Source organism: Peromyscus leucopus, chromosome 4, assembly GCF_004664715.2.
Source record: "Peromyscus leucopus breed LL Stock chromosome 4, UCI_PerLeu_2.1, whole genome shotgun sequence".
Lineage (NCBI taxonomy): Eukaryota > Metazoa > Chordata > Mammalia > Rodentia > Cricetidae > Peromyscus > Peromyscus leucopus.
Window position 1 is genome coordinate 43,133,831 of NC_051066.1, and position 15,249 is coordinate 43,149,079.

General features: G+C 39.7%; 1 protein-coding gene across 10 annotated transcripts in view; it reads right to left on the reverse strand.

Moving 5' to 3' along the window:
- Window positions 1–10,821: 10,821 nt before the first annotated feature.
- Window positions 10,822–15,249, reverse strand: part of LOC114680593 (sodium channel protein type 1 subunit alpha) — a 146,185-nt gene continuing 141,757 nt past the window's right edge. For all 10 annotated transcript variants that reach the window (XM_028853557.2, XM_028865487.2, XM_028860542.2 and 7 more), the window contains one exon: window positions 10,822–14,102. In XM_028853557.2, the coding sequence (XP_028709390.1) occupies window positions 12,925–14,102 (1,178 nt within the window). In that variant the 3' untranslated portion in view covers window positions 10,822–12,924. The remainder of the gene's footprint in view (window positions 14,103–15,249) is intronic.

The window sequence follows — 15,249 nt, forward strand, 5'->3', positions numbered from 1 at the left end:
CTTTTCCTCTTTCTTTGGGTGTGTGTTGTATGTATTTGTACATATGAGTGCATATGTGTGAGTGTATACGTAGCAGCCAAGCATGAACTTTAGGGGTCTTCCTCAGTCAGTCTCCACATTATGTTTGGAGATAGGGTCTCTTACTGAACTTGGGATTACTGATTTTGCCAGGCTGGCTTGGTAGCAAGCTCCAGAGATATCTACCTCATCCTCAGCACTGGGGTTTCAGATGTATACCACTGCACCTGGCTTTATACCTGGCTTTGGGGGATTTGAATTCAGGTCCTCATGCTGGACAGCAAACACTTTACCAACTGAGCTGTTGCCTGGCCTGTGTATGTTTTCTTCAAAAATTTTTAATTTTTAAATTAAAAAATAATGTGTGTGTGAGTGGTGTGTGTGTGTGTGTGTGTGTGTGTGTGAGAGAGAGAGAGAGAGAGAGAGAGAGAGAGAGAGAGAGAGAGAGAGTGAATGAGTGTGTGTGGGTCTGAGGAAGATATTGGTGTCCCACTGTCACTCTCCACCTTATTTAACTTTAAAACTAGAACAATGCAGGGTACATTCTGTATTGGGAAGCTAGATGTGCCTTCACAGATGCTGTGCTTGCAGAATTATTTGTCCTAGAAGAGATATTTGGCAACAAAAAAATTGGTATGATGGTCTTGCTTCCAGAAGTGCTCACATCTAAAATAAGAAGGGAAAATAATATTTTATAATCTAGCAAATCAAATTTTGTGAGTTTACCCAACAAAAATATTCACAGATGTGTAAAAAAACAGGAATAAAATATTTGTTGCACCCTTACTAACTATAAAGAAAAACAGAAAAAACCCCATCCTCAATGTCCATCAATAAGTGATTGTTAAATCTATAATGTAATATTTTTCACCACTTAAGAATGAATCTGAAATATGTGTCACATGGGAAATTATTCAAGCTATAGTCATTGAAATGTTGATGCAGCAGAGCATAAAAATGTTACTATGTTGCCGGGCTGTGGTGGCGCACTCCTTTAATCCCAGCACTCGGGAGGCAGAGGCAGGCGGATCTCTGTGAGTTCGAGGCCAGCCTGGGCTACCAAGTGAGTCCCAGGAAAGGCGCAAAGCTACACAGAGAAACCCTGTCTCGAAAAAAATCAAAAAAAAAAAATGTTACTATGTTTTTTTTGTGATATATATTTTTTATTTTACAATATCATTCAGTTCTACATATCAGCCATGGGTTCCCCTATTCTCCCCCCCCCACGCCCTCCCTTACCCCAGCCCACCCTCCATTCCCACCTCCTCCAGGACAAGTCCTCCCCGAGGACTGTGATCAACTTGGTAGACTCAGTCCAGGGAGGTCCAGTCCCTTCTTCCCAGACTAAGCCAAGTGTCCCTGCATAAGTTCCAGGTTTCAGACAGCCAACTCATGCAATGAGCACAGGACTTGGTCCCACTGCCTAGATGCCTCCCAAACTGATCAAGCCAATCAACTGTCTCACCTATTCAGAGGGCCTGATCCAGCTGGGAGCCCCTCAGCCTTTGGTTCATAGTTCATGTGTTTCCATTCATTTGGCTATTTTTTTTCAATAATTGAGTAAAACTGAAATTTATTATATGCCACAGTCATCCTAGGGACCTCCATGCTATATATATATCCTCTATGGTTCTATGGGTTGTGGTCTGATTGTTCTTTATTTTATATCTAGAATCCACCAATGAGTGAGTACATACCATTACTGTCTTTCTGGGTTTGGGTTACCTCACTCAGGATGATTTTTTCTAGTTCCATCCATTTGCCTGCAAATTTCATGCTTTCATTGTTTTTCTCTGCTGAGTAGTACTCCATTGTGTATATGTACCACATTTTTTTCATCCATTCTTCCGTTGATGGGCATCTAGGTTGTTTCCAGGTTCTGGCTATTACAAATAGTGCTGCTATGAACATAGCTGAGCATGTATCTTTATATAAATCAGCATTCCTTGGGTAGATGCCCAGTTACTATGTTTATATTAAAAGCCTTGCATATATATGCACGTAAGATATCTTGCCTTGAAAATTACTCAAGAATAGAATCATTGTTGTGTTTGCACTGTTTTGGGGGTGATTTTCTTTTTCCCATAAATAATTTACATGTATTGTTTTTGCAGCTTAATCAGGAAAATACTATAAAATTTTAATAAAGTTTACAGACTTGGCACAAGGGCCTTTGGATGCTGGCCCCATTTCCAAATAATTGGTATTTAGTTTTTGTGTTTATCATAGGATAATTTTCTGTAAAAAAAAAAAAAAGACTCTGTGTCCTTCACATATCTTAGCAGTGATTTTCTGGGGTGGTGACCTTTCCTGCTCTCTCTTTGGTACTGGGAGTTTTTTTCTTAAGTATCCCATTCTCTCAGAACAGTCCAAATGGCCTGCGTTTGTCCCCGATGTGGAGCCCTTTGTGCTTGTGCTTAGCCAGTTCTCTCAGAGCAGACATCTTTTTCCAATTTCCCCAAAGCCCTCATCATGTTCTGCTGTTACAGAAGGTTCCTTTTGGTAAAGTCAAGTTGTACTTACTGAGAAGAAACAATGTAGTGTTTTACTCTGATCTCTGTGGGAAGTCTGAGAGCATGTATCATTCTGAACTGAGTTAGTGTGTGGTCCAGAGGTGCTGCTGCTCAGTGGTGTAGCACCTTCTGTGTGTTGTGTTGACGTACTACAGTCAACTATGATGAGTTCCTGAAGGCTTTGACACTTGTGGATTTAAATACCCCAAAGCCAGAGGTTTTCTGACTTGTCTGATGATAGACTCTGAGGAGAGCTTGCTATATAATGTTCTTCTACCTCATTGTAACTCATAGCAAGGCTCAGTGCAATGCATGAGCAACACATATGCATATCCTTTTCTTGGGGATTCTGATTTGAGATGAGGTTTGGGACTTTATTTTAAACTAATGCCCTGGTATATATATATATATATTTTTAATATAAAAGGAAGAGCTAAAGATACTGAAAGTTGATAGATACTATACAGTAGGACTGGAGACTTGGTACCCACCATGCTTGGTTCTCCTGATGCTGATGTGTTTATTTAAGGTATGGTCCAAGGATAAGGCCAAGGAAATATATGTTCTAGTGTGGAGAAAGGGGAGCGGCAGAGTGTTGTAAGCACACTGCCTACACTTATACTGAATTTTATGCAGTTAATGTCCAGTGAGTTATTTGTTACATGTCATAGCATGTGACGTATGAAAGTCTCTGCAGTATATAAGTTAATGATGCCATGCATGTTCTTCTCTTTGGTGAAATACTTATTACTGAGTACTTGAACTATTCACCCCAAGTCCTGCTATCCATTCCTTGTATATTTACCTTCATTACCTTATCCTTAGTACACTGTGTTCTAGCACTTCACCTGTTTCAGGTTACCAGTCAGTGTATTGCAGTAGCTACTTCCCCTAAGACAGAGTAACTGAATACAGTTACAACAAAGAATGAGCAAAGGCACAGTTTATTTGCATTTAGATTTTTTTCTATGACTGCAAGGAATACTGCTGAATAAGGTATTGCTCCACCATCCCTGCTGAAAGATGAACATTAATAATGCAGATTAGAATGAGGCTAAGTTGTATTGAAGGGAAAACAGACCCAGTACCTTTCATAAAAATAAATTTAATGTGGCCAACGTAATAGTTCCAACATAACAAAGAATGGGGGTATTATAGAATTCTTAAGTTCAAAAGGATTAAAAAAATCACTTTTGGATGAATAACTTGAAAAAATATGCATATAAATATATGTCTATGCATTTACTTATATTTGCATTTGTTTCTTTATAGGTAATAGTGATATATGTTCTTTTAAACATTTGTATGTACATGGATATTTATTTATATATATATAAACACATATATTTATATATATGAATTTCCACTTGTAATTTTTTGATGTGCTGTTATCTTACACATGTTGCATATAATGATGGATCTCAGATACACTTTATAAGTAAAGGAAAAGATACCTTAGATGGATGGATAGCTTTTCAATTTTTTTCTTTATTTACTTAATGTGTATGAGTGAGAGCCTGCATTTCTTTACGTGCACCAACTATGTGCTTGGTGTTGATGGAACATCTTTAGGGAATCCTGAAAAGAAAATTTTGGGGGTAATTGTCGAGTCATGTATCACTTGTTCAGTCTCTGCATATTGGGAAAGTGCAGGGCTCGTCACAAGTCCTTGCTTGAGTAGTCTGTCAGGCTGGATCATCTCAGCTAGCCATCTCGAAATTGTCTTGAGTAGTTTGTAGTTCAAAGTCTATCTTTCCGTGGTGTTAATCAGCTTAATGGCTTTACTATAGTCCTTGTGGAATCATTGTTGTGGGGTCCCATCATGCTTTTGAAGATTTCAAAGTTGCTGTTAGGCGTGGTCATGGTTCCCTGTAGATTTTTTTTTGTGCTTCCTCTGTGGTTTGGAGTAATCACAGTCTGATAAATGTCTGTCTCTCGAAACCATGAGTGTTCTTCCCTAGAAGAGAAAATCTTCCCAGCAATTTCTCCCTACCATTTGTCTTGCCAAACTTTTCCAAACTGACCTTTGTCGATGCTTTCTTGTAACATGATGGTCCTGGCAATTCTTCTCTGAACAAGCAGCAGTAAACCCTTCGTCCCAGGTAACAGCATCACCGCAGTCACCAATATGATGAGAAGCAGCCAGCAACCCGGAGGAGCAACCTCTGTCTCCATGGTCCTACCACCATTTGTGGCTCAGTCCTGGCCAAAGCTTCTCCTTAGCAATCCTCCTAGGCTGGCCTCAAACTCCGAATCCTCCTGCCTCTGCCTCCTTCAGCAAATCCTATGGGAATGCACCCAGATCAGAAGTTACCAGGTACCCTTACTTTGAGTTGTTTATCTATCCCTTAAGTGCTATAATTTATAATATTTTTTTTTTTTTTATCTTTTCTCTTTGTGAACTAGAACAGTAACTCAGTAACAGATATTAGGAAATCAGGTTTACTTCTGGCTGTTTTTGTTTTTATTTATTTATTTAGTTGTTGTTGTTGGTGTATTTGTGTGTGTTTTGTGTGTGTGTGTGTGTGTGTGTGTGTGTGTGTGTGTGTGTGTGTGTATACACATGAACAATAGCAATCACAAGGAGGCCGCAGGACACTATGTGCAACCCCGAGATTGAACTCAGGTCATTAGGTTTGGCAGCAAGCATCTTTACCCTCCAAGCCATTGTGCCAGCCTCTGGGTAGTTTCATTAGTGACAGAGAGGGACAGAATGTGAAGACATTGGTGTTGGACATGCTGAATTGAACATGACAGCTGAATGTATTAGCGAAAGTCACCAATAGACAATTGGAATTACTGCACCAGCTCAGCAAAATGACCAATACTGACTGCAGTATAAATCTAAGGAGAAAAAGCTGTAAGACAAAAACAAATAACCAGCAATGTGGGAAGAATCCCAGGGTGCTCTGGTTTCTTAAAGGGCACAATTTAAAGAAAGATGGGAATGATCATGATCATCAAATTCTCAAAAAGTCTCACATTCCATTAAGATTGAATAAAGATAATTGAATTTGCCTGCCTTTAAACAGGTAGAACAGAAGTCATGCACTGAAGCATTAGAAAATCGAAAAGGTTTCTTTAGAAAAACAAAGTTTAACATTGTGTTAGCATCTTAGTTTGCATTATGTGTGATTTCAAATGCAGAGCCCATATAATATAGTTAAGACCTTCTATCATAGGATCCCTGCTTATCTCTCAGCTACTGGCAATATTCATTTTTACTTCGGTATATATTCAATGTCTGCTACCACAGTCAGATTGCCTGACTTCAAATTGATTGCCAATAACTCAAAGAAGGAAGACAACACTTGTGTCTTAATGTTTTCCACTAAAATGCACACATACACACATTGGCAACTTCAATATGAGGGAAACGAGTTCATTAACATGTTGGTAGAAAAATTAATTTGTCTATAACAATATTTGTATGAGGTATTTATCATTAAGATTATAGTTTCCTATACAGTATTTTTAAGAAATTTCAGGCCCACATACTGTCACACATGAAGATTAAAGACCTGTGGAAAATCAAAACAGCATTGACTCTTCTACAGTTGACAGTTGGGTCAGTTGGGATTATACTTTTCTAAGCAGGTGCTAGATCATTGAGCTATTTCTCCAGCCCATCACTCATCATTTCAAAGTCAACACTGAATAGAAGGGATGCCATTCACATTAGAAGCTGGGAATTTACAGCCTTCCCTCATATGGATATCATGCTTTGTTCCTGTGTCCACACATTGCTCTTTCCTGCTCCTTACTTCATGTTAACAATATAACAATATAAGAATATACTAATAGGTAGCATAATATTTGTTATTTTTTGTGATTTCCATCTTTTTTCTGTTTTTTTTTTATTAAGAAATTTTCTATTCATTTTACGGACCAACCACAGATCCCCTCCCTTCTTTCCTCCCACCCCTCCTTCCCCCCATCCCAACCCCCATTCCCACCTCCTCCAAGGCAAGGCTTTCCATGGGAAGTCAACAGAGCCTGATACACTCAGTTGAGGCAGGTCCAAGGGGCTCCCTGAGCAAGGCTGTGTAAGGTGTCTGAGACACTGGGCTCCAAAAAGCCCCACTTATGCCCTAGGGATGAATCCTGATCCCACTGCCAGGGGACCCCTTAAGTGGATCAAGCTACATAACTGTCTCCCCTCTGCAGAGGACCTAGTCCAGTCCCATGGAGGCTTCACAGCTATTGGTCCACAGTTCATGAGTTCCCACTAGTTTGGTTATTTGTCTCTGTACGATGGGGAAACATACAGAGGTATTTGGTAATTTTAAAGTGATTATATCAACAAGATGATTCCAAGACAAAATTTCTCATCTTTTTCTTTTAATTTTTAAGCAGGAGAGGGGATGAGTATGGATCCCAGTTTTCTATTTAAAAAAAAAATGGGAGAGTGTAAAAAGATGAATAAGGGTTAAGTAGCGTTGGTTTTTTTCTAAACCAAGAACGCATACTTAGAAAGTCCAAAGACAGAGAAAAAGGATCAAAGGAGAGAGTGTAGATGTACAAGATGTGAGACAAAAGAGACATGTACAAGATAGTGTGATGTGACTGGGAAAATGACTCTCCATTGAGAAAGAGGAAGGGCACCGAAGCAAGAGGAGAGGAGGGGGAAATAAAGTAAGAGGAAAGGCAGAGGATTTAAAAGTTTAAAAAAGGGAGAAAGGGGAAGGGAAAAGAAGCAAGAATAATGCCATTTCCTATTTTTTTATTTATAATAGGTATATTAGCCTTAAAAACTAAGACATTTAGTCCTATTACAGTACCAATAGCTACTTGGTAGTTCCTACTCAAATTTAACCAGCATTTCTAACGATAATCTCTACCCCTACTATTTCTTAATCTCTTACCTCATGGTGTTTAGCTCCCATAGCCCCTCATCCTCAAAAATCCTTGAATTTTTTTCTGTGACACTGACATTTTAAGTGTAAACCCACTTCTTTAATAGAATGTCTTTGATTTTATTTTGCGACTGTTTAGACTATGGCTATGAAATCCTGATGGTGACTGAGAAGTAATGTGGCCATCTTGGTATAACTTAACAAGAGATAGTATCATTTGGTCTCATAGCTGATAATGCTTTTGATGGTTGTATCTACTTGGTTTATCCATTGCTAATTTTCTTCTTTAAAAATTTTATTAATAAAGAAGAAATTGTTTGAAGCAATGTAAGGTTCCTGCTCCTCTCCAAACTGTTATGCATGAGTCCCAGAATTCTTTGATGAGTCTTATGTAACTTAATTGTAATGGTTGTCCTATGACAACTTTCTCTTTTACTTTTTCTGCTTTTATTCATTAATGTCCTACTAAAAAGAAGACGTTTTTCTATTTTCTACTTATTTATGTAAATAAATCCATTACATAAATTGGTATTATTTGTTTTTTTGTGTTGTGTTCTATTAGTATGTATTTGGGTGCTTAGCTCGCCCCAGATTTGGCCTATGACGTGAATATTCTAGGTGCTTCTCCTATTGACAAGACCACATAATTCTCTGTATTTTTATTATAAGTGCTTGAGTGCTTTTGTCTGTGTACCATGCTTGTGCCTCATGGCAATGGAGGCCAGGAGAGGGCATCAAATCCCATGGAACTAGAGTTACAGATGGCTTTGAGCCACCATGTGGATGCTGGGAACTGAATCCAGATCCTCTGGAAGCACAGCTGGTGCTCTCAACCACTGAACCATCTCTCCAGGCCCTCAATTACTTTTTGACATAGCACATGTTATGAAAAAACATGGCAAAGTAGGGAGATTTATAGGCTTACATTTTAATGTTTGTTCTTTGTATGTGGAAATGTACCATTGAGACCTGGCATAAGCCCATTGTCCTTCCCTGGAAATGGAGCATTCTTTTCAGTAATTTCTAAACTGGAACTTCTCTATTGATTTGGATGGTGTATCACAAACATACATGTTCAGTAAGATGTAGAAAAATGTGAAAAACACTGGGCATTACTCTTGATTTTCTGGTCAAACCTATTGTTTGCCCCTCTTTCTTATTTTATGACTAAATCCTAGAGTTAAATGAAGGTTTCTCTTTCCTCAGAGATTCAGTTAATTCTGATGGTCAGATTTGCTACCTGTACCACTCCAATAACCTCTCCATTTCTGGGGTAGTCTGAATAGGAATGGCCCACATAGACCGTATGTTTGAGTGTTGGTTCACAGGAACTGGCACTATTGGGAGGTGTGGCTTTGTTGGAGGAGATGCATCACTGGTGGGGGCAGGGGAAGGCTTTGAGGTTTCAGATGCTCAAGCCATGCCCAGTGTCTCTCTTTCTCTTCCCGCTGCCTGCGGATCCAGATGTAAACCACTCAGCTGCCTCTCCAGCAGCATGTCTGCCTGCATGCCACCATGCTTCCTGCTATGATGATAATGGACTAAATCTGTGAACTATAAGCCAGCCCCAATCAAATGTTTTTCTTTATCAGACTTGCTGTGATCATGGTGTGTTTTCACAGCAATAGAACCCTAACTAAGACAATGTCTGTGAATTCTAAGCTTGACCATGTTGTGTTCTTTCAGTGGCTGATTCTTTATCTATGACAGTCAGTTACATAAAGTCTCCAAGCGAACCTAAGGCAAGTCATTGCTTCTTGTTGACTTTGAGGAGATATTTCATCATTTTGTCAGCCTGGCAGGAGAAACATGGCATGTTAAAATGAGGCATATGTGATACCTCAGTAAAACCCCCCACTCTATCCCCTACAGACAAAGAGAAGCTTAAACCAGGATTCCTAAGTGTAGATAAGAACTTAGACCCCTTTTCCCTAGGTGGCTGTATCTGCTACAGGACTTTGGAAAACACAGTCAGGATATTCGACCAAAAGACTAAAAAGGGAGGCGGGTTAAAATAAATTATATGGTCTGTGCCTTTAAGAACTAGCCTCACAAAGAAAGGGGAGCACTCCTTCCAACCTCCCTGCTGTGAGTGAGAGATTTGGAAGAGCCTCCCTGGAGGCTTATAAACTTAGAAAACACCTTACTTTTGCATTCTGTACCTAAAGTCTCCAGTGGCAGCTTTGGGGACATGATCTAGGCACAAGACCCTCACTCTATTGTCTCAAAAAGAGAGCCTTAGACAAAGATATCTCAATATAGATAGACCCAGGCCAGTTTCAAGTCCCCAGAAATGATGGTGCCAGCCCCAGGAACAAAAGAACAGAGTTAGGATGTCTGATGGTAACCAATTAAACACAAGATGCCCCTCTCCAGAGATAACATGACCAGACCCCGGAGAGGAGTTGTAAAACTCCTGACAGGGCAAACAGATAAGCTAGAATAAGATAAAGTCCAGGCCCGGGAAAAACTGGACCAATCAAGGATGGACCCGTACTAACCCCCTCCCCTCTAAGAAATTTTATGGGTTTTGCCTATAAAAACTAACTTCCCCAAGAAAGAGTAACTCTTCTCTGCCTCACTTGAGATGGCTTGAGTTGAGTTCCCTGTCATGACTTGTAACAGATAAACCTTGCTTTTGCATTCTGGTATGTTATTCCTTGGTGGTCTCTCTGGGGGTTACGATCTGGGCACAACAGTATAGAGAGTTTGTTTGTTTGTTTGTTTTTTAGAAATCATTTACAAGGGTGTCAGCAAATTTGGGGGAAAGTTGTAAGGAATAAGGAAGCACCTCCAGAACCAGGGAAGCAAGCAAAGAAGGGTTATTTGGTTCAACAGCAAGTTACTCTAGTTGTAAGAGAGGGGGCACTCTGACCTTTAGTGGGTAAGGCCTGCAAGGAACAGACAGATAAATGTTCCTATCTTCCACTTTTCATATTGAAGTCCAACACTGGTTTCCCATTGGCCAGCCAACTGGAAGCTAAGGGACAGGGGAACATATACATGTGATACAGATGCTATCTTTCTTGGGGGAAACTCAGAGTGGGTGCAGGGAGCTTCTGGAGGAGCACAGTAGCCCACTCATAGCAACTTTGAGTTTCTCAATGATGCTTTAAGGGCTTCCTTTTGTATCTCAAATGGCTGGCCCCATTGCATTGACTTGTATAACTTTACCCCCACCCCATGAATACCAGTTTATCTGTTAGCCCTGGCTCTTTGTTCTCACAGAGATCACATTGTGCTGCTTCTAGCTGCTGAGGGGGCCATTCTAGGAAGTCCCATTTTTACTCCAAGTTTTCTGTTCCATACAGCAAGTGTGTGTGTGTGTGTGTGTGTGTGTGTGTGTGTGTGTGCAGCTCTCCCCACCATAAGTAGATAAAAACATCTCCATGTTGTTATAAAATTCTGCTAACAAAAAATAACCAGGCAAACAATAAAATAAAAAAATTAATTTTTATTAGTTTTGCACATTTTTAATTGTGATTAGCATCATTTTGGGTAATAGTAGCATTTTCCAACATGCAGTTCATGAATATGGTTCATCTAAATATTTTTAAGAAAAGAGGTGCCTATGGTCTGCTTCTGTAAGAAACCCAAAATATGTCGATGTAATTGACTATGTAAGTGTAATACTCTCTGTTTTTGAGGAAAAGAAATTATGATGCCCACACTTATATTTAGAACAATCTAGAGAAACGTGTTTCCAAAGCAAAGAAAAATAGTTCAACAGAAATTAGGGAATTAAGGACAATGTTAGGAAGTAAGCATTGTGGTCAGCAGTTAGCATAACACTACGATAACTATAAATCAAATGTTATACCCTTTTCCAATTGCAAATCATAATTTGGATGGGAGTTATGAGTGTATTTTGCCCCTTAAAATTGTAAAATAAAAGAAATGTAATAAAAAAGCGGAGATCTACCCCTACCCAGTCATGTTTTCATTTCTTAGTTAGCAAATATCTTCCATGAAAAACTGCTATGGATAGAAAGTAAGAAAAGTGATTGTGAAATCAACCTGAAGATAATTTCCTCTTCATATGTACATAATGCTGAAAAATAAAATAAAGTGACTTTGTACAGTATTTATATTGGCTTATAAAATTCTAAACATGTTTTTAACAGGTTAAGCGGTGTTGTTTTTTCAAACATGTATGTACAGTCTGGCTATACACTGGATGTTACCCACTTAAAATTTAAAAATAAACCCAAACATTGTTGAAGTGCTGCAAACTATTGCTTAATGATTTACAGAAATGAAATCTGCTGAACAGTTTCCTTGACTTAGCCACTGACCTATGGTTTCTCATGAATGAGAATCTGTGTGGTGGGAGAAACTAGATACTGCAACATGGTAATATCAACATGCATTGACAGCATCCACACTATCTATAATGGTACAGAGTACAGTATATTACCTGTGGAAAGCTTGCACTCTACATTTCTTGTGGTACATATTTGATGCAATAAATACTGTGCTTGGGTCATTATTTGTTTGCTCAAACGTGCACCACAGAGTAAAATGACTATTTACATAATAAATAGCATTTCATTAACACATACAGTGTCAACCTCACTGAGAGCTGAAGATGGTTAAACAAAGTGCAGGATTAAGCGGAAATTTATAAAGGGTTATTTTGGTCAATTCACTCTTCTAGGGTTGGGGGTAAGGAGTCATATTCAGTATTTAGAGACTTTTAAGAGACAGTGAACAGAAACATAATGGGATTCCAGACATTTGAATGATGTTTGCACCCACTAAGACTTAATGACCTGTCCCCAACTATCTCCTTGGACTAATGGCTAGACTTGATAAAACCAGATGAACAAAGCCTATTATCTATCTGATGATCACCTCAGTACCGACCCTGTCCCCCCTGGAAACACAGATGACATAGGACTGTTGAAGAACTGTCTCTGCTTTCCTTGTGACTTTTTCTCATGCATGATCCTGTGGTGCAGCATGCCCTCATGCAAAACCACATCTTTGTGCAGACAGGAGGGTCATGTGTATGTCAGTACCCCCAGGTGACAGACCTGGAAGAGAGTTCCTTTTGTCTGTTTCCCAACAGAAACCCTGTTTACAAAAATAGTCACATGTAACAAACAACATATGGATTAAAAAAAAGATGAATCCACTAACAGAGTTTGTAAAAAACGTGACCAGTGTGGCAGTTGAAATGCAAATGGTGGACACAGTTACTACACTACAGTGTTTCACATTAACCCCCAGGTTTTCGCGCTCCACCCCTTTAGACGGGTCCCTGCAGACTGCTTAGCCATTTGTCCCTTGTCTTCAGCAGTGTCAGCTGGTAGTGAGAACAGTAACCTCTTGCCAAGATCGTCTCCCCTTTCCACAGAGTCACAGAGTTTGCCCACAAGGGATGGGGGGTCACTGTCTTATTAGGCACTGACCTTAAGTGAATTTGTGTAAAAACAGTCAGTTTGGCATTGACCTCCTAAAGGAGTCCTTTTGACATCACCTTCGCAGGCTGTAAACAATTTGTCACCCAATTTATTACTTTTTTTTGTTTTTGTTCATTTTCCTTTGGCCTTTTCATCTTTTCCTTCCTGCTCGTGTTTTTCCACGATAGGCTTTGTCACCCGATCGTAGGAGGGTGGGCAAACTGCGGTGGACATTGTCAGGTCGGTTTTCTCTGTAATAGAGTTTTCGTTTATCCTGTCAATGATCATGTCTTCTTTTACAAGAAGATTAGCCCCACCTTTGAGTTTGTTCTTATTGTAGGTGAACGAAGCTTGTTTGACCGTTCGCTTCAAAAGGTGGCGCCTGTAAGCACGCTGAATGATAACAGCTGACACCTCCTCTTGTTTCCGTTTTAAAGTAGTCGTGATTGGCTGATAAGAGACTTTGGAGGGGTTGGAAGCCATGAACCGCTCTTCCATCTGGACTCGAAGGGCGTCCATCTCTCCGCTCTCACCCAAAACCCGCTTTGTAAAAGCAAATAAGATGTCCAGGCAGTGGATGCGGTCTCCACTCACCATGGGCAGATCCATGGCAATGAGCTGAAGTTTGTTTGGTTGCGGCAAGTTGAGAGGGGGTTCAAGAGCAGCTGCAAACTGAGATAATTTTTCAAATTCCATGAACTGAGTGGCATCAGGGTCGAACTTCTCCCAGACCTCATAGAACATCTCAAAGTCGTCCTCACTCAGGGGCTCTGCACTTTCCTCCGTGGCGACGCTGAAGTTCTCCAGGATGACAGCGATGTACATGTTCACCACAACCAGGAAGGATATGATGATGTAGCTGACAAAAAAGAAAATCCCCACAGACGGGTTCCCACAATCCCCCTTCACTGAGCTTCCGGGGTTAACTTTATTAGGATCACAGTCAGGGGGCTTGCTATTGAGGATGGGAGCCAGCAGTCCGTCCCAGCCTGCAGAGGTGGTGATTTGAAACAGGCAGATCATGCTGTTGCCGAAGGTCTCAAAGTTGAACATGTCATCAATCCCAACTTCCCTCTTAACGTAGGCAAAGTTGGACATCCCAAAGATGGCATAGATGAACATGACCAGGAAAAGCAGGAGGCCGATGTTGAACAGCGCAGGAAGGGACATCATCAGAGCAAAAAGCAGCGTGCGGATCCCCTTGGCGCCTTTGATCAAGCGTAGGATTCTGCCAATCCTGGCCAAGCGGATGACTCGGAACAGGGTAGGGGACACAAAGTACTTCTCTATCAGCTCGGCCAGAAACATTCCTATAGAAAAATAATTAGAATAAATAATTAGAATATCAGCGAAGAAATCACCATTAAAATATTTGATTTATTAAAGTTCCAAGGTCAAGTTCAGAGCATTGAGATTCAATTGTGTCATCTTAAGTATGGTACATATATAATACAATCATCTTCCAGTATCTGCAACAGATTTGTCCCAGGATGCACCTCCCCTCCCTAGAACATCAAAATTCTCTTATATCATAGGGCATCACATTTGCATATAACCGATATATACCCTTCTGGAGGTTTTAAATTACTTTCAAAATGTTTACCGTATTTAACAACATAAACATAATGAAGTGAATTGCTGCAGTTCATGTCACAGGAAATAACAACAACGAAATGTCTATGTATGGTCAGTAGAGGTGCAGGGTTCTTAAACATACTTTTGGTCTTTGAATTAGTGGATACTGAATTCATAGATATTCAAGATATATAGAATTATACAACGTATAACATAAATCAACCTTAATTTTAACTCAGTAATAAATTAAAATATAAGAATCAAAGTACTGTGTTTTCAGGGGTGTTGATATGCTATTGTTAACTTAAAATCTCATCAGAAATAAATGTTCAAGTTTGCTTCAATATCAACAGACAATGATGTAGGTACTAATTTATAGAGATATGATGATTTTCTCTAAATTTGTTGAACCTAAATTTCTTTTCTACACCTCATCAATCCAAAATATTAAAGTGTTGAATGCTGTTTTCATCTTCCTGTAAACCTGACGCTTCCTTGAGTCATAATGTAATACTCTTACAGAATTGTTTATTCATTTGCTTGTACACTTATAAAATGCTCCAAGGCTAATGTTCATTTGGTCTCATGTAGCATCTCAATTCTTTAATTTTCAGAGCTTCTTTCTCCCTGTGATTTTGTTTTTGGCACATGTCTGTGTGTGTGTGTGTGTGCGCGCGTGCGTACTCGGGGCTGACATTGGGAGTCTCCTTGATTGCTTTCTACTTTATTTATTGAGTCAGGGTCTCTTAATTTAACACACAACTCCCTGTTATGGATAGAATAGGAAGCTATGTAATTTGGGGCCATTCAAGAGTCCTCTCAGTGTTGAAGTTCTAGGTGAGCTGACCAGAATTTACATGGTTGCTAGGGATCTGAACTCCA